Below are 21032 nucleotides of genomic sequence, written 5' to 3' on the forward strand. Positions count from 1 at the left end.
AAGTGGAGTTATATTTCAGTTTCAGTGTCACACCCTCTTTTATAAGACAAATAGCTTATAAATGAAGGACACATCTGCATTTTTAATCTATATTCAATATAGCTAACCAACAATTTAATTAGATACACAAGAAAATCTCTAGCAATCTAAACAAGGTCATGCAAACATCCCTGGAAACATCTGAGAAAACAATGCCACTAGTAATGGTAAAGGAATAATATATAACATATAATATAAAACAACTATATAAAACTATTTAATTGCTAAATTAAACCATATTACAAATATGATGTATAAGGTTTCCATGCCTACCTATTTTCACTGGTGTGGATTTGTTCACACATGTCCATATCAGCTAAAACCATACTGACAGCGACCAAAACATGCCAATCACGTCTTCCAAAGTTCAAAGGTAAAAACAAAATGGCAGAAGTCTCTTGAGGATCTACAACTATCCCATAAAACTGGTCATTACTTGAGATGAAGATGAAGAGTTAAGTTGAGAAGACTCGATAGGATCCAGATGTGTCTGGTTTCCCAGATTTAACTTCAGAGAACTTCAGGTAAGATGTTTGATGTCAAATTCACTCTACCTCAGCATTCCAGCGACTCATCTGCCACACACATGAGGTCCTCATGGAGGTAAAACTTCAGGTCTATTCTTCAACAATTGTTAAGAAACGAAAATTGACCTAGCCATTTTTTGGGGGCAGTTGTGGCCTAATGGTTGGAGTCGGACTTGTAACCTGAAGGTTGCGGGTTCGAGCCTCAGTACTGACAGGAAAGTTGGTGGGGGGAGAGAATGAACAGTGCTCTCTTCCACTCTCATTACCCACAACTGAGGTTCCCTTGAGCAAAGCACATAACCCCCAATCACTCCCTGGGCACCGCAGCAAAAACGCCTGCCCCCGCTCTGGGTGTGTGTTCACGCACTTGGATGGGTGAAATGCACAGCATAATACCATACCTGGCCACACGTCAGATCACTTTCACTTTTTTCACTGTAATTTTTTAAAACATTCTTTAAAATATCCCTAACCCTAAGGTTACATTCATATTTATGCTAACAAATAACTGGTTTGTTAAACATAATTTGAACAAAGTTCAGGTGTACCTTTCATAAATGAACCTACAATGAAAGTGGTAGGTTTTATGACATCCATGCATCTCCACTCAGCAGAAGACCTATATTAAAACCAAACCCAAACTTTGAATAAGTCCATCTGCTCTGTTTGTTTGGGATCTACTGTATGTAGAGCCCTTGAAGTAGGCTATATGTAAAGCGATACATCAGACAGCATAGAGAACTTACCTTGGAAACAAATCATTAGGACAAAAACTATAAACTTTTGTATGGCCAAAATTTGTTGTTGACTGCATGAGTAATAAAAGAAAAAGAAAAAAAGACAAGACCACAGCGTCCAAAGGAATCTGTTTTATTGTTGAACTATTATCTTTGTATTTAAAAACCCAAAACCAATCGAAAGCATACAACTTTTTTTGTGACAATGGGGTGTAAGTACAGCAATCTGCAGCTCAGAGAAAAGACTGTACAACCTCAAACCTCAAATTTTTAAACCAAAAACAGACTTTATCCTGTGGGCAACGATCAATGTGTGCCTATCTAAGTGAACCAATAGACTGATTTTAGTGTCGAAAATGATGGGTGAGTTTGAGAATCAAGAAATTGAAGAAACTCTACAAAATATAGCGCAATGTAAACATCTAGATAATTTCAGAGGGCTGAAATTCTCCTGAATGCATATTTAAGAGATCATGTCTTTGGGCTGGTTTCTAAAACACTGAGGAAGTCATGACCAAATGAAAAAGTCTGTCATAAGACAGTATAACCCTGTGTCCAGCCAGTAAAATCTGCCCAGATTGCACAGAACAATCTACAAGATCTATGAGGCTGGTTTACAAAAACATCCAAGGGCAAAGATGTCAATCAAGTTGACTAAGTTTAGACTTTTGCTTTTATAATTGTAGCTCTGTTCTTTCCCTATCAGTCAATCTCTCTTTATCTCCACCAGATGTGGAGCCAGCAGGTGGGTGAGGGTCTTCAGAAACGGCCCTGACAGAAACCTTTGAAAGTGCAATGAGATAGGCTCCTCAAGGGCTGAATGCCGGGGGAAAAATTATCTCCATAATTGAAATCTGGACAAGCGCCAGGGGGACGGAAGGGGAAACTGATAATGAAAGGCCGATGACAGTGAAACGGTGCAGAAAATGGTACCAGCACCAAAGTTGAGTGGCTACAGTTTTTACGAGGCAAATGTAAACAAATGAATGTGGAAAGCATAGCTTCTTAAAGGGATCGTTCACCCAAAAATGAAAATTCTGTCATTATTTACTCAAGTTGCTCCAAAGCTGTATGAATTTTTCTTCTGCTAAACACAAAAGATGATATTTTGAAGAATATCGGTAACCAAACCAAAAAAAAATTACTATGGAAGTCAACGGGGCCCATCAAATGTTTTGTTACCCATATTCTTCAAAATATCTTCTTTTGTGTTCAGCAGAAGAAAGAAATTGATACAGGTTTGGAACAACTTGAGGGTAAGTATTTGATGACAGAATTTTCATTTTTGGGTGAACTATCCCTTTAAGCCTTCAGAAGTCATCAATCAGTTACAATCTTAAGGAAAAGGAACCGTACTCTTGGTCTGCAGCCAAACCAACCCTTTTAAACTTCAATCTAGTCAAGCATTTAGAACTGACGCTCAAAGAAACTCTTCGTCCATCAAAACAAAGTGAAGGATTATGAAAAATTAATGGAAGAAAATTAAAAAAAGGTAAAGAAAGTGTTGCAACACTATGGTGATGTGAAAAAGATGTTTCAGCTGCACATTTACCTCAAAATGGGCTTGAAAAAGTAATTTCTCTCAACATATAAAATCTTTTGAAATTAAATAACAGCATTATTCCTTCTCTGTTTATTATTTACACAACATCCTCAGTGAGAGTTGGGAAAAGACGTTTAATATCAGAAAAATTGATCATGTTTCACCAATGGAGCTGAAAGGTTATATTGGACCGCAAAGGGAGATGAGTGGGGTGAAAAGAGCTTTGCCCAAGTGCTTTGTCTAAATAAAAGTCCCAGAATGCACTGGGCTCACACAGAGAGTGCTACATGGGTACAACCCATCATCTTCGGCCATCAATCATCATCAAAGTGATGCAGCTCACAGCGTTGGATTGGGCGCATATTCGAGCACGCGGCTGGCGTAGGCGTTTAGATCCGACACAGTCAGTGAGGGAGGGGAGGAGTTAAGGATTAGGCATACTAAAACGGCAGGAATACAGGGAAGCACGCCCACTCTCACTGCTGTTCCCAGTGGGATGTACGGTTCAGCCCGGATTCTTGGGGTTTTAGCTGCGGGGCAAACTGCACATCTCGCAGTGCTCGGTGCCAGGTTGGTTCATAAAGGTGCAGTGGAGGCAGGACCACACAGCCGAAGAGGACTGTGGGAGAGTTGGGCCACCCATGGCATAATCCATAGATCCGGACGGCTGCCCTCCAACTGTGCCTGGGATAAACAATTAAAAAAAAAAAAAAAAAAAAATCATAATATTATAAAAATGGAGATGCTCTCAGCAATAAACTCCTTCAAATTGTGAAAAATTGTCCTTAAAAATAATAAATAATACTAAAAATAACAGGACTACTCACTGCAGAGCTGCTCGATTGTGGCCCATTGCTCTGATTTCTTCCAGGTCTGAGCCAATTCCTCATTGGATGTCTTCACTGCATCCAGCAGAAGTCCGATGCTGTCCTGTAGATATAAGAGAGAAGGGTAAAATAAATGTACAAACTTTTTAGAAGATGAAGTTCACTCTTGGCAAAAACAAGCATAGCAGTAGTATAGTACACCAAACAACAAGTATCACAGTTGTGCCTACAGAGGAACTAGATAAAAACCAAGCATGACAACCTGAAGAACCAAAAAAGAAAGTAAAAAAAGGAAAGAATTACAGGGTTAAGTGGGAGATTGTGTTGTGTGTGTGTATATATATATATATATATATATATATATATATATATATATATACAATGAAAAAAACTCACCTGTAAGGGCATGACCTCATTGGTGACAAGAAAGAGGAGCAGGTGGAAATCCGAGACGATGCCCAGGAAGGAGGAGGAGGAAGAACACTGGGAAAGATACGTCGCTAAACTGTGGAAGTCCTGCACACACACATTTTAAGTGAATATTTAACAAAGAACTATACATCTAGGGGCAGGACTAAAAATGTTAGAATACAATTAAAAACAGTTTCATGCGCAATGCAAGGCTTATACATGTTCACCAACAGAAGCTGACAGACGTCTCCAGATATGCTACAGACTTAAAGTATCATCCCTAGACTGAAAAGAGACATCAAACCCTAAATTTGTACCTGAGTCTCTCCCAAAGCGTCTCTGTTTTCGATGGGGAAGCGAAGAGTAGAGGAGAAGGTGAACACAGGGTCTTTTGGGAAAGTGGTTGTGATCTGAAAAATAGAGTGTTAAACAGCAATGACAAACAAAAGACTATGATAGCATTCATTTATTTACAAAGCATTAAATGAAAGGAAGTTCAGTGGGTCAATCAGGAATAGGCCATTTGTTTACAGCCAGTTTGATGCCATGTACCATAATGTGCATATGGCTCTCTGTTGGGTCTTAAAGATTAGCTATTCACTTATGTCTTTGTATCAAAGTTAAAAGGACAACAACTGTATAAATCTACTCCTCTACACCAATGGTTTTTTGACTGGGATGTGTAGGTTGAAGGCCTAGAGTATGATCAGTGCAAAAGTATGTGGTTGTAACAACATGACAACTACTCACGTCAATGATCAAGTACTCCACTGGCAGTGGTCGGGCTAAATGCGTGATGTCATTGCCGAATTTGTCTGTATCCTGAGGGTGAAGAAAAAGATTTGAAAATCTGAGCCTTTTTATGCCTCACAATCCCCTGCTTTCCTGTGGCAGAAGTGATGCTGATAAGACTGTTTATGCCTAAAGCAATACATATTAACTTTCGTTCCCTCTGTTTTAAGAAATGTGACAAGCTCAGGTAAAAAGAAAGCTCAGACTGTTCAGAAACATCAGTCAAAACCTGCAAGTGATATGAACAAGGCTACAGTTACATGCTGGATCAGAAATGAAAATGTAAAGAGAGAGACAAAAAAAGTCTGTATGACTGTTCTGAAAACATGCATATACTTCTGTTCAAAGGTTTGGGGTCAGTAAGATTATTTTTTTTAAAGAAATTAATACATTTATTAACCAATAATGCATTAAGGGGGGGTCTAATGCTATTTCATGCACTCTGACTTATTTACACTGTTAACCCTCTGGAGTCTGAGGCTGATTTGGGGCTTGGAGAAGTTTTGACATGCCCTGACATTTGTGCTTTTTTCAGTTGTTCATAAACATATAAATGACAAAAGTGTCATTACACTGTATTCAGCACAAACTAGGCTACAATAATATGTGAGGAACATGTATGTACATGTTTGTATTTTTGAAGGAATAATGTTTATGCGTGGTTATTGAAAAAACAAAAAACTTAAGTCACTGAAATAAGGCCAAAAAAAGTATATTAAATCTGTGTTCACAAGACTTCTGGGTATTGGAGGTTGTAGACTAGAGTTTTTGCTTCAGAATTATGTAAAAATTATATTGCCTACTCCTTCATATAAAACAATATATTGATTTAGTTTTTGTAAGACACTTTTTGTCAAGAAACACAGTATGCGTGGAGGCGTGAATAATCATGAATAATGGGCCATTTACACCCGAGAAGACAAAAGAATCACATAATAATGACCTGAAATGACTTGTATATTAATGAGGCCTTTCAGTCAGGTAGGCTGTGAAAAAAACCCTCTGTAATAATGTCTCAGCTCATCATAAACAGCAATACTGTGAAATATTATTACAATTTAAAATAATGGTATTCTATTATATTCTTTAAAATATAATGTATTTCTGTGATGCAAAGTGTCTGAACAATTATGTTACCTCTATGGCATTTCATATAGGCTTTTAGCTTAAAGGCATGCACATTTGGAGAAATATTGATGGATTCTTATATATTTATGTCAATTTTCTATACTGAGAAGTAATATTTATTGTCATCACTATGAGTGCTGGATACTGTGTTTTCAATACATACTTGCAGCTGGAGGGTGCTCTCTGTACACCTTTAGGCTACAAATTCATATAAAGAAGAAAAGGAACTAGGAACTAACGGCATGTCTTCTAGAGATCGCTAACCATGGCTTTAACATCCAAATAAACACTTTTCAAGACAATAAATACACGATTGAGACGATGAATGCATGTATTGCCTCTGAATTTGCCTCTGAATAGCGCTCGCTCCGTGGGCGTGGCCGCATTAGCGGGTAATGAGTTGAATCACAGACTTCTGACAAGGGCTCTCTTTTCATACAGATTACATAAACACAGAATGTTTGTTTTCCATTTGACTTGCACGATTTAAAACCTGGCATCTCAATGTTTCTTTAGACATAAGTGTCATTTTTTTTGTCATTAGTATTCATAAGTTACAGTTCATTTTCTGAGAACTATCAGATTGGACTTCGTTCAGAGGGAGAGGAGATTTTACAAAAAGCACAACATTGTGTTTTTACTCTGAGTATATACAAATAAAAGAAGATATTCTATAGTTTCAATTGATATATTACTTATGTCTCTATGACAAGAAATGACGGAGTATTTTAAGTCTGTTTTGCTGCAATGTGAAAAAAATCCTGCAAAATGCGCCGGCGCGTTTTCGGACCTCAGGGAGTTAAAGAGTTGCATTCTTATGCTAAACATGGCCAAAGTTTCAAAACACGAGTTGATGTATGACGGAGTATTTCTGTGCCAAATACACCACTTCCGGTTCGGGACCAAGTTTCGGAGAGTTTTTTTTTCCCCGAGTGTGGCCTGTATGACTTCAAAAGAGAGCAGAATTCTTTGTATGGGCACTTCTCCCTGATATGCGTGCACACACACATCATTTAGAGCAAGAGCACGCCCATCAACACGCTTCGTTCGGGTTACGGAAGCCGGGAGATTTTTCAAAAATGGCTGTGTCCCAATTCAGAGGCTGCACCCTTTGAAGGCTGCATACATCATCGAGGCAGTCTCATTTAAGAAAAATAACCGTTAGATTGCAAAGTAAGAAAGAAATGACAGTATTTTACACCTCACAATGAATATCAGTCAATTTTATTACGGATACGTTTCTTAAATAAGACATCCTTGATGACATATGCAGCCTACAAATGTGACCTCCGGAATGAGACGCAGCTCCTGTCACCAAAGTAGTGTGTTTTTGTTTGTGTGGGAAAAATTACCTTTTTCAGCTTCCCAAAGAACCTAGCGTTAAGGGAACAGTGGATGAAGTTTGTTTTTTGTGGGGGAAATGATGGAGTTGTGCTAACCCTAACCCTAAACAAGTACCAGTTCGTCGCTGGATTTGCTAATCAAGGGTGGTGAGTAACTGCATCAAATGTCTGTGTTTTGTTGGAAATCGGCGCACAAGTGCATAAAATGTAAACACCACAAATGTTTTTGTTCCCTTTTTATTTATAATGATGTCGCAGCTAGCAGACAACCTCTATGCAAAAGCTGCAAGAGCTCGGCTTTTTTCGGAATGACTTCTCTTTTATAAATATGATAAAACTAAAGATTTTCGGAGAAATGAAGGATGCAATACTACTCTATAGGTGCTCAAGATTAACATGAGATTGGTAGAAAAAACTGTTACCTACCCTTTAAATTAATCAAAAGTGACAGTAAAGACTTTCACACTGTTACAAAAAAATCTATTTAAAAAAATGCTGTTCATTTGAACTTTCTATTCATTAAAGAATCCTGAAAAAATGTATCACATTTTTCACAAAAATATTAAGCAGCACAACTGTTTTCAAATGTTTCTTGAGCCCAAATCAGCATATTAGAATTATTTCTAAAGTATCATGTAACAGTAAATACAGGAGTAATGGCTGCTGGTTGTTTTAAAATATATTAAAATAGAAAACAATTATTTTAAATTGTAATAATGTCACAATATTAGCGAGTAATAATTTGACTTTTGGTCAAATAAATGCATCCTTAGTGAGCCTAAGACTTTTCAAAAACATAAAAAATCTTACCAACCCAAACTACCTTACCCAAATGTAATGTATGTGCATGTGTCCATGCATCATAATTTCATGCAACCTATGAATTTAGCATCTGTCTTTCATAATATGATGTATGCCTGATAATCTGTAGGAGTGATTTAGTCCAGTACCTTATAGAAGACATCGGGGACGTACTGCTCCGTGCTGGACTCTTTGGCATAGCCCAGTTCAGGAGCATCTCTGCAGGGCAGTAGACACTCATCCCTCACCAGAGCCATGCACTGATTGGACACCTGATACCCCTCAAAGTGCACCTGGTTATCGGGACCGCCTGACAACACACACACACACACACAAAATACTAAAGCAGTCAAATCCACGCTCTGTTTTTCAAGAAACTTTTTTCTTTAAGTACTAAAACGGTTCATTTTCTGTATCATTCTCAAAAAAAAAAAAAAGAAAATCCAGCATGGACTGAAACAGACTGAGTGATTTATCAGCCTTGAAGCAAAACCACACAGGCTTTTGACACAACCAAATGCCTTAATTTATCACCTCACTGGAAAACAGAACAGCAGCAGTAAATCTCGTGCAAAGGAGGACGCTGCGTACCTGTTGCCACCACTGTGACAAACTTGGATCCAAAATGGCCATCTGGAGAAAGCCGACACGCATTGGCATGTTGGTTCTGGAAGTGTCCAGCTGTGATGCACTCCTCTGCACTCAGAAAGTATGAATCCTGAACATATGAAACATATCCATTGGTCAATAATGATATTAGAACACAGCATGTAGTTAGTCTCATCTTTCATTTGCCAACTCACCTTGTTTCTGGTGTAGCGCACGGTGCCTATCCTGGTGTCCTCTGATAGCAGATCTGTGAAAATCCACCCCACCTGAAAAAAAAACAAAAAAACAGCTGATATTACTAATCAAAAAAAGCTTTAGTTTCCGTGCCAAAACTACATTTGAAAGCTGTTCCACATGCTCAGGCAGAAACAAGGGACACTTCTATCATCCATCAGAGTAACTTGAAAGTATCATATGGAAGTCATAGAGGTGTGGAGAGAGAGGAACTCTGAGAATCCCATTACAGAGCCTCATGGGATGAATGACTAAAGCAGATCTACACTAAAAACATCCAGCCTCCCACCTCAAGCTGGTTCTGAGACTTACTAACCTGACTACTCTACTAACACTAACCAGTCTCAGACCAGCACTGCTTCTCACCCAAACATCAAAATAAACCACATTATCAAGCAATCTAAAAATACATATCTGGAACATTTGGACCAGGAATCTAAAACACAAAGTAAAATCAAATTATGAATTAGAATATCTTCAAAGTGTCAAAGACACAAAGCAGAGATGGATCCTGACCAAGTACAGGCTCTGTGAACACAGTCTAGCCATTGAGACTGGCAGACACAGAAAGAGCTGGTTACCCAGAGAGCAAAGGGTGTGTGTTCACTATAGGACAGGAGAGATCGAGACAGAGATACATACCTATAAGAGATCTCTACTTAACCAAATTCAGTAACTCAATAAAGAACTTTACAGTCATGACATACTTTCTTCTATTATATTGTTTTTTGTTTTTCTTATTCATTATTGTTTTATGTATATATGTATTCAAAGCTTTGGCAATATTGTACTATTTACAGTCATGCCAATAGAGAGAGATCCCAAAAGCAGGACACATAGGTACAAAATGACCTCATGCTGTATCGTGTCTGTTTTTTATATTGAATATATAAAACAAAAAAAATGAATAGAAACTATATATGGACATTTCAAATAATAATAAAAATGACAAAAGCACAACAAAATTACTAAAACTTTTTAACTTAAATTTGATTTAAAAAAACTATTAATAAATCTACAATAGTATGTCTGTAATACTAAAATAAAACTGCCCTTTATATTGGGTTGTAGTCTTTGTTTTGAATGTGTTTTGCACATTGCCACTAGTAGATTATTGTAATTTAGCTTATTGGTCTTGATGGAAGCCACCTGTGAATGTGTTATGCTTTTGTCATTAAAGCAACCTGCTCCCTCCTCTCCCTCAAGCAGATGATTTTAAATCCTGACCTGTTGTCTTTAAAAACTTAGGTAAAATGTTATTTCTTTCATAAACTACCATTTAATTATCCCGGACAAGCCCCCAATTTTAAAAAGGAATGGAAAAGGCCTCTCACCTTCCGTAGGCCCAGTTTTGCAGCAATCTCCTCAACTGCTTCTGCCTTTGGATCTTCAATCAATTCCAAGCTATTCTGGGTTCCAATCTGAATCACAGTACACATATGGAAAAGGAAAAGAGCATGAATCAGTGAAAAAATACTTTGACCTTTTTGAATCAAATAGTATTTGGATGAAATAGCAGACATGGTCAGTGACTTTTTTGTTTTGTTTTTTTAATTTAATTAATTCCTTCAACAAATTTCATTTATATTTAAAAAAACAGGATATCCACAGTCTTGGAAAACCTGGATATATGAGGGAATTTTAAAAGTGTGATTTCTTGAATTTTTTAGAAAAAAGGCATGGGAATGTTTATAATGAACATACATTTTTGTCAAGCTCTAAAATTTGATTGGGTAGAAATTGCATTTTTTGGGGGGAAAAAAGCCCTGTAATCACAAATCTTTATAGTTATTATAACTCATAGTAACTCATAGTTTCTGTAAATAAAGTTTACAAATCTGCTTATTTCTCATTTCAGCAGAAGTACCAGAAATCTTTGGGGGCCTTCAAATTTTGTCTGAGAATGGGGGGCCTAACTATAAAAGTTAGTCTGCCCTCTTGTGTTTATCTGGTACAAGTGCAGGTAACAAACATAGCTTAGAAAATCAGTCACTCAAAATTTTGAAAACATACTTGGTGCTATTGTTATAATTGCAGTAAAGGATGATGGGCCACTGATTCTAAATCTCTCACCTGAGGAGGTTCATAAATGGCGGCAACCTCTGCTCGAAGGCCGAGAGGGATGTCTTTGTGCTCAGTGTAGCGTCCGTACAGGTACCCCATCCGCTGGTTACCCGTCTTCCTCCAGAAGTCAAGGAAACGGTCAGCAATGGTGTGGTTTTCAAACATGATGTTATCCACATGTCGATATTTCTGCAACAAGAATTTTTGCAGTTTCAACGGATCAAAACATGGGCATAATCATGACACTGCACCTCAGGAAGCACTTATTTACCCACCCGGCCAGGAAACAGAGAAGTGGAAGGTTCGTTTTTAAATAAATTAAGTGATTTGTGAACAGTTTGTCTGTATGTAATTTAAGAAGTAGATGAAATTAAAGAGATTTATGAAACAGACTGAGAGGAGCTGGGTACCTGTCTGTTGAGAGTGATGGCGCTGGGTTGGCACTTGGTACAGATGCCCTCTGGCCAGGGCGGATGACCCTCACAGCCGGATTTAATCTTACAGCTGATATTCTCAAGTGCCACAAACTTCCCCCTGACAGACAGGAAAACGTTATTAAGTCACTTTATTTCTACAGTCTTATTCAGGTAAAAGTGGAGAGTTCCCAAAAGCACTAACTTGTCTGCTCCGCCCGTGAGTTTCCGGATGTAGGCGTGGAAGGACATGTGCTTGACCGGTGGGTCTAGGTGGTTCAGATAGTCTTCATCAAAAGGCTATTAAAACAGAAAATGGAAGATGACTTAGTAAATGTACTTTTGTGCCATGTAGTGTTGTAATCAGTACTCTCTGTGTAACACATCTAGGTTAGACCAGTGGTTCTCAACCCTTTTGACTTCAATGCCCCTCATTATCCAAGACAAAATTCCATGTAAATCAAGATATTTAAGGTAATTCTGCTATAATGACCAAACTTTTTAATTTACAGTAACTTGGGGTCAATATATTAAAATAATAAATAAAATACCATATTGTTCCAAATATAAGACGACCCTGATTATAAGACGACCCCCCTTCAAGATGTACCTATTAGAAAAAGGCATTTTGAAGATCAAATCCTGTATTTTATAAAGAAATGCTTTTATTTAAACATAATATTCATATTGAATATTTTTCATATATTAATTTTTGTATTTAAAATATGGTAAATACCAAATAAAATGTACCAAATAAACACCTTTTGGCATATCATAAAAATACACAGTTAGACAGTTAGGCTATCCATCTCATAGTGAAAACCATGTAGCCTACCAACATTTTGTTAACAGTAGAAGTGAAATATTGTTGTAGTTTTTGTAGAAATCTGGGTACCGTTTTACATTTTAAAATCACGTATGTGGGATGTTTGGCCCCGTGAGTGAGGCACGCAAACATGACAGTCACACGGCTCTTAAAGGGTTAGTTCACCCAAAAATGAAAATAATGAAGCTTCGGAGCGTTATGAATCAGCGTGTCGAATCAGCTGTTCGGATCGCCAAAGTTTTGACACACGATCCAAATCATGATTCGACACAAAAGATTCATAACGCTCCGAAGCTTCCTGAAGCAGTGTTTTGAAATCAGCCATCACTAAATAAGTCATTATTTTGTTTTTTTGGCGCACCAAAAATATTCTCGACGCTTTATAATATTAATATTGAATCACTGTACTCACATGAACTGATTTAAATATGTTTTTAGTACATTAATTGATCTTGAGAGAGGAAATGTCATTGCTGGCTATGGAAGCATCACTGAGCCATCGGATTAAATCAAAAATATCTTAATTTGCGTTCCGAAGATTAATGAAGGTCTTACGGATGTGGAACGGCATAAGGGTGAGTAATAAATGACATTGTTTTCATTTTTGGGTGAACTAACCCTTTAACTGTTAGTGTTTTTAAAACTGTCTTTTTGCACTTGCAAACATCTGAAGTTACACTCTGACACACCGTATTTCTTGGCACACTCATTTTACACGTATTTGGCGCCAACTATTGTTGAGGGTGTATTATTGACCTGTAAAACTCTAGACCCTGAATATAAGAGGAATCCATTTTTTCAGATGTGAAAAAAAACATTGTCTTATTGTACTTGTAAAGATTACATTAAAATTAGATTAATATCTATATATGACTTTTCCACTTGTTTTAGATTGAGATAAAATATTGAAATACTTTCAAAATTCCTCATATATCCAGGTTTTCCAAGACTGTGGGGACCCTGGATCTTAAATAAAAATGATAGTTGTTGAGGGAACAAATTAAAATAAGCTATGAACTTTCATCTTGATTTGTTTTAGCTTATTTTAAGTCATCTTGAGGCCGCCCTGAAAGTTTGCTGAGGCCCCCGGTTGAGAACCACAGGGTTAGACCCATCTTCCAATCACTATTCTTGTGTTCCAAGAGAGGATCACAAGTTCTTACCTCTAAAGGTACGCAATGCACACATTTCCCCATGAGACCATGCCGGCACCTGAGAAACAATGACAAAGAATGACTTGTAAACATAAAAATAGCCTCTGCATACTCTGCAATCCTCATATTGCAATGAGAGACCGTAACCCTAAGCTGCAATAGCTCCAAAGTATGGCATGAAAATAACTCTGAAAATCCACTAGGATTTGAGAACAATACATGCAATATAGATCAAAACTTTTTCTGAGGTAATGTGGAAAGAAAAGCCAACTCACAGCTGGGGGTCTCTGTTTCTGTAGATTTTTCCCTCCTGCTTAGACAGATACTGGTCAATCTCATCCTCTGGGATCTGTGGTGCAGAGTGTGAGCGGGATAAGGAAGATGATGAGGAGGAGGAGGAAGGGAAGGAGGGGTAGGAAGAAGAAGTGTGAGGCTGAGCTGTGTCCATGTTCTCACTGGAGGGTCCCGCTGAGGATGGGAAAAGAAATAGCATGTCGCCATGCCTAAAAGACAAAGAAAAACAACTCGGTCACGTTTGCTTACACACAATGCCATGCTCTTGTCAAGACACAAACCCACACTTGCACAACAATCTCTCACAACTGCACACGTACTTGATTTTCAGCAGGCTGAGGGTCTTGTTCTGTGACAGGATCTCTCCAGTCTTGTTCCGGTTCAGGTAGATGGAAAAACCATTTGAACTGAAGCCAAACTCTTTGGCAACCTGGAAAGAAGGTAACAAAGGACGTCAGAAACAAGAAAGTTTTTCATTGTATTCCTGAAACTGATGGAATTAATGTAACTGCAGCCCAGTTGTTCTCATTCTGGGTCCATTTTAGATGTCTAATCCTCATTTTGGAGCTTCTACTTATAAGATGACATACAGTCGTTTGGTTGTGGCGTAAGGAGTGCATCCAAAATATGTGGTGTCAGTGATAATTATTTGACTTTCAGACACTGATAATTATTTGACTTTCAGATAAAAATCCTATGAAAAAGAATTTGAGATGATGATGCAAGAAACTAAAAGAGAGATGCAACTTATTTTCAAAAGAAGTGAAGGCTTTACACAGTGACATACATAATGCAAAAATCTATTAACCAATTAGTAATACTGCATGGTAGACAAAATCAGGATAAAATACTACCAAAATTGACCAACATGCACTACTATTCAAAGTTTGGAGTCAGTAAACCTTTTTTGAAAGAAATCTTTTATGCTAGCCAAGGCTGCATTTATTTGATTAAAAATACAGAAAATAATCAATTGAATGCATCCTTGCTGAATGAAAGTATTAATTTCTTTCAGTTAAAAAAATTATATTACTGACCCCAAACTTTTAAAAGGTACTGTGCATAGCTGCACACTAAAATTACATAGATACTCATTGATATCTAGTTTACTTGCTATTAAAGGGATAGTTCACCCAAAAAATATTTTGAAGAATGTCTCACCAAACAGTTGATGGGCCCCATTGACCTCCATAATATTTTTTCCATACTATGGAAGTCATTTAACTGTTTGGTTACCCATAAAAAAAGAAGATTCAAAATATTTTCTTTTGTGTTCAGCAGAAGAAAGAAATTCATACAGGTTTGGAACAACCTGAGGGTGAGTAAATGATGACAGAATTTTCATTTTTGGGTGAACTAACCCTTTAAGTTCATCAGACAAAACCCTGAGTATCTTTCAAAGATGTTTTGCAGCTAACACGGCAAATGCAGTCATCAATTTCTCAAATCAAAAGCACCTAATACACTCACTTAAAAGGGGCCATTCACAACACGAGACGCAGGTCAGTGGAGTGGACAAAGAAAACTCAAGGTCTAGAGATGCGTTTTTTAAAAGTTGAACTTATTTTAACGAGGGCAGTGGATTTAGAATGCTGCGTCATGCACGAGACGCTGCAAAAGATAAGAGACATGAGCAAAAACGTCTATCTAGAGCGTTTACATAAAAAAAAAAAACTATGGAAAAGTAGCACAGTGGAATGGTAAAATGTGTTCTGTGTTAATAACATATTCCACATGGAAATGTTTTAAAAATGCAGTCTGCATTTCTTTTGATCCAAGCACCAGAACACAAGATGAATAAGCACACAATTCTCAGTCACATAGCTGGACTCCTCGACTTCTCTCTGTCTCTTTCCTGCTATTTAATGCTGAAATCAAACAGTGAGACGGTCTCAATTGATCGCTGACTCACTCTCCTCCCTCCTGCTGAGACACATGAATCTTTAATGGGCCCTGCAGTGTCTACATCAGGCAAACACAAACCCTCTGCCTGTCTCAAAACAGCCTATAGCACCTTCAACTATAAACATCCAAAATCCTCTATGACATATATAAATTTATATAATCCTAAAGACAACTTAAGCTATCAAAATTAAGATTTAGATGAGACATGAGGTTGTCATGAGATAACATGTTGAAATGGTTTTTCTGCACTTATTCTGCATATTAATTACTACTTTTCTACTAAATATATGTAACTAGATAAACCTATAAATAGATTATAAAAAATAAATCTAAGAGTAATTATTATAGAGAGTAATTATACTATTATAGTTTTTATTAATATTTTGAATATTTTTTATTTTCTATTCTTTTTTAGTTATTTTAGTATATCAAGTTAAACTAAATGAAAATGAGAAATGTTGTTTTTTTTATATTTATTTAAAGCAATAAATGTTTTTTTTATGGTTTTAGTTTCAGCTAGTCTCACGTAGCTCCATTGCCAAAGAACCACCCAAGAGGATGTCTGACCTAAATACGAAACAACCAATCACATTTCGTTTTGTTCCGCATCGTGTTTAAGGGTGTGAACATGTAAAGTCGATGTCCCTATGATAACAGACCAGAGTGCATCTAATAAATGATTCATTCAAGAATGTTGTGGAAGACAATTGCGCCGCGAACTTCACATACTTTCAAAAATTCAATGTGTAATTGATCTTGATAAGCTCTTATTGTAACATTTGTGACCCTGGACCACAAAACCAGCCATAAGGGTCAATTTTTTTGAAATTGAGATTTATACAACTATTTGAAAATCTGGAATCTGAGGGTGCAAAAAAAAAAAAAAAAAAAAAAAAAAAAAAAAATCAAAATATTGAGAAAATCACCTTTAAAGTTGTCCAAATGAAGTCATTAGCAATGCATATCTACTCACAAAAAAAAATTATATATTTACGGTAAGAAATTTACTAAATATTTCCATGGAACATGATCTTTACTTAATATCCTAATGATTTTTGGCATAAAAGAAAAATCGATAATTTTGACCCATACAATGTATTCTTGGCTATTGCTACAAATATACCCGTGCGACTTAGGGCTGGTTTTGTGGTCCAGGGTCACATTTGTAAACATGACAGCTTTCTTCTTCAAAGGTGCCATCGAACGTTTTTTTAAAAGATGTAATATAAGTCTAAGGTGTCCCCTGAATGTGTCTGTGAAGTTTCAGCTCAAAATAACCCATAGATTTTTTTTTAATTAATTTTTTTAACTGCCTATTTTGGGGCATAATTAGAAATGAGCCGATTCAGGGTGTGTGGCCCTTTAATTCTCATGCTCCACGCCCCAAGAGCTCGCGCTTGCCTTAAACAACATAAAAAAAAGTTCAAACAGCTAATATAACCCTCAAAATGGATCTTTACAAAGTGTTCGTCATGCAGCATGTCTAATCGCGTAAGTACAGTGTTTATTTTGATGTTTACAGTGATTCTGAATGAGTTTGAGGCTATGCTCCGTGGCTAACGCCTAATGCTACACTGTTGGAGAGGCAGGTCTGGGTTAGTAGCAATGTTATTTTAGTATTATTTATAGTATGTATTGATATTTAATGTTTTTTAATTTAGTGTTTAAAAATGAAAATAGCGACGGCTCTTGTCTCCGTGAATACAGTAAGAAACGATGGTAACTTTAACCACATTTAACAGTACATTAGCAACATGCTAACGAAACATTTAGAAAGACAATTTACAAATATCACTAAAAATATCATGTTATCATGAATCATGTTAGTTATTATTGCTCCATCTGCCATTTTTTGCTATTGTCCTTGCTTGCTTACCTAGTCTGATGATTCAGCTGTGCACATCCAGACGTTACTGGCTGTCCTTGTCTAATGCCTTTCATAATGTTGGGAACATGGGCTGGCATATGCAAATATTGGGGGCGTACACCCCGACTGTTACGTAACAGTCAGTGTTATGTTGAGATTCACCTGTTCTTCGGAGGTCTTTTAAACAAATGAGATTTATATAAGGAGGAGGAAACAATGGAGTTTGAGACTCACTGTATGTCATTTCCATGTACTGAACTCTTGTTATTTAACTATGCCGAGGTAAATTCAATTTTTGAATCTAGGGCACCTTTCAGTGAAGGGGTTTGGCATCAGAGGACAGAAAGAACACAACACACATGTCTCCCGGAAATCCTGTTGAATTCAACCAATCAGACGATGACTTCAAAACTCCTGAAGGGTTACCCATTTTGGATTTCCCAGCAGTCCATGAACGTGACATCTGAGGCTGAGACTAAGTTTCAACCAACTACACCAACCCTGCTACAGGAGCCCTACATTTTATATTTTGGGCTTTCGATGGCATTTTGGCCCCGAGCCCTGGTTCATTCCTGACTCTGCAGCAAGCACACCGCCCATCAAGCTTTGCACCACAGAGGAGATGCATGTCACTGCGGCCCACATCTGTGAGACTGCAGCATATAGACATAGGTCTCCTTTTTCAGAGCTGCCTCATTAATAAATCAACATTCAGCACTCAGCAGGAGTCTGTGTTGCCACTATTAATGACTCACAGGATCTGATGCTGTGCTTTTGTTGTAGTGCTATTCTCAGCTTTTTTATAGACAGCCTATGAATGTAACATTTGAAAAAGTGCAGAGGCATGGCAATGGATACAATCTGTGGTGAATAGTAACGCCTACTCTGTCATAACTACAGTGAAGGGTGAGCAAATGAATTTGACAGTATATTCAATATTCATTTGAATGAAGATTTTGCTGCCGATAAAAAACTAACACATAAATTAATGTGCTTGGCTACAAAGGCTTTTTGATAAAAGTTACATTCCATTTTTAGACCAAATGCATATCATTCACTGCCATTGAAAAGTTTCGGGTCAGTGAGAATTATTTAATGTTTTTGAAAGTTTTGTTCTCCTCATTTGTAAGTCACTTTGGATAAAAGCGTCTGCTAAATGATTAAATGTAAATGTAAATGAAAGAAGTCTCTTGGTTTGGTTTTGGTGCTCAAGAAACATTTTTTATTATTATCAATGTTGAAAATAGCTGTGCTTGTTAATAATTTTGTAGAAACCATAATACATTTTCCCTTGGATTCCTTGACGAATAGAAAGTTCAAAAGAACAGCATTTATTGGAATTTTTTTTATTATAAATGTCTTTAATTTAAAACCCAAACACACACACACACATACATACATATACACACATACATACATATATATATATATATTATATATATATATATATATATATATATATATATATATATATATATATATATATATATATATATATATATATATATATATATATATATATATATATATGTGTGTGTGTGTGTGTGTGTGTGTTTGGGTTTTAAATTAAAGACATTTATAATAAAAAAAATTCCAATAAATGCTGTTCTTTAGTGTGTATATTTATTGCAATTTAGTGTGTGTGTGTGTGTATATATATATATATATATATATATATATATATATATATATATATATATATATATATATATATATATATATGCAGTGCAGCCATACTATTAATAAGAGATTTTAATGGAGATAATTGTAGATTTTATCTTTTAATTACATATGAGAAAGAAAATTATGGCACAGAATGAGGTCTAGGGCAAAATTTTTATTCCCTTTACCTTCTTAAGGAAAGCTGCAGCTGTCTCGCGCTTTGTTGAGGCGATTTTTTTCATTCCCTCTGGAGACTGGACACGGATGATCTGTCAATGAACAAAAATAAAGAAAGGAAAGTTTACAGTTAGAGCAACAGGTATGTTTATTATTCACTCATATGTTTGATTCTTGAACAGATCTAGCACAAAAATTCCTAGTACAGAAAAAATAAGCAAACATTAACTTTCAATGGACAATAAATCTCAATTAGAGGCATAATGCAAGTTACAAATTAAAAGAGAAGCTGCTCACTGCAGAGCCATGGGTGGAGCATGAAATCCAGCTCCTCCTTCTTTGAATGTAGTTTGGGCGTAATGGGTGGAGCTAGAAGGTCCAACCTGATCTTAACCCTACCCATATCTTTCCCTCAACTCATTAAATCCACAGAGGTGGAGCCGGACTAGGTCAAACTCAACCTATAATGCCCAAAGAGGTGGAGCAGGATGTCATTTGGCTCTGCAATGAGCACCACTTGGGTTAAAACGGCAGGTGAGCACAACTATTAATCAGCCCAAAACAAGCCAGTATGAAAACAACACAGGTGGCTGGAGGGCAAACCATTGACATTTGACACTGTGAGATGCATGCCACACGACTCCATGTCCAAACATCTCACTGAATGACATATTATTATTATTATTATATCATATTAACGCAGAGCTACACCCCTGGTCTCACAGCTATCTCTTAATACAAAAGCAAAACAAAACATCATGTGCAATTCAAAACACTCTAATAAGTTACTCAATGTCAATTCACTTCCAAGATATAAAACTATAAAGAACACAACAGTTTAAAACAATCCTAACTTAACTGAGGTCATACCTTAATATCTCAACTATTCATTTATATGAAATTCATCTAGACTTTAATAAGCAGACATTAACTTACTAACACTGACACATTTTTTTCTTCATTAACCTGTGCCAAGCCAAATAAAGTCAACCTCAGCAGAAATATTAAACCCCAGCGCTAAATCATAACGAGTCAGATGAATGGTAAACGCATAGATAAATGCTGTTTTTATTGCTTAATGCATTTCTGGACGATTCTGGGTGAGTCTGATCATTAGCATCATGCTAACAATTCTGCTGCCTCATCACTGGATGACAGACTTCACTCAAACTGCCAACATACACACGCAGACTGACACTTACTATGTTTTCTGCCATGTTGAAGGGATGAACCGTCCCCGTTGATGTCGCCAAAATGAGACTTGACGTATTTTATTATCGCTGTTTATGTGATCTGCTCGGGTCTATGCAGCGATGCCAAACTCACAGAGCCGGTGCTACATCTATACGAGTCCGGGTTATGACGGGATCATGCTTAAAGTCACCGGATAGAAACTAGGAGATATGTTATGTTCCCGTATCTTCTTCGTTTTTTTTTTTTTTTTAAAGATAATTAATTTTATATATTATATATTATTATATAGTTGTAGTTTTTTTTTTTAAAAAAAATAGTTTTTGTAATTCACTTTGAAGTTACATTTGTAATAGCTTTTGTTTTTGTGGAATTTTCCATCTAGAGATCTTATGAAATTTTATGACATTTTACTTTATACTGTAATTTAACCTTTATTTGCATGTTTATTTGTGGTGGCCTATAATATATATATATATATATATATA

At 36.6% G+C, this 21032-nt stretch overlaps 1 protein-coding gene across 1 annotated transcript; it reads right to left on the reverse strand.

The window, feature by feature from the left end:
• Window positions 1-1420: 1420 nt before the first annotated feature.
• nploc4 (NPL4 homolog, ubiquitin recognition factor) lies at window positions 1421-20727 on the reverse strand. The gene is made up of 17 exons (XM_048170426.1): window positions 20556-20727; window positions 19365-19445; window positions 14063-14172; window positions 13724-13951; window positions 13458-13506; window positions 11674-11768; window positions 11466-11589; window positions 11065-11244; window positions 10326-10412; window positions 8952-9023; window positions 8740-8866; window positions 8298-8458; window positions 4835-4906; window positions 4402-4494; window positions 4070-4189; window positions 3674-3776; window positions 1421-3530 (listed from the first exon to the last, which is right to left on the reverse strand). The coding sequence occupies exons 1-17, from the start codon at window positions 20568-20570 to the stop codon at window positions 3373-3375; spliced, it is 1875 nt and encodes a 624-aa protein (XP_048026383.1). The 5' UTR covers window positions 20571-20727; the 3' UTR covers window positions 1421-3372.
• Window positions 20728-21032: the final 305 nt, after the last annotated feature.

The sequence above is a fragment of the Megalobrama amblycephala genome, linkage group LG20, assembly GCF_018812025.1.
Source record: "Megalobrama amblycephala isolate DHTTF-2021 linkage group LG20, ASM1881202v1, whole genome shotgun sequence".
In the NCBI taxonomy this organism is placed as follows: Eukaryota; Metazoa; Chordata; class Actinopteri; order Cypriniformes; family Xenocyprididae; genus Megalobrama; species Megalobrama amblycephala.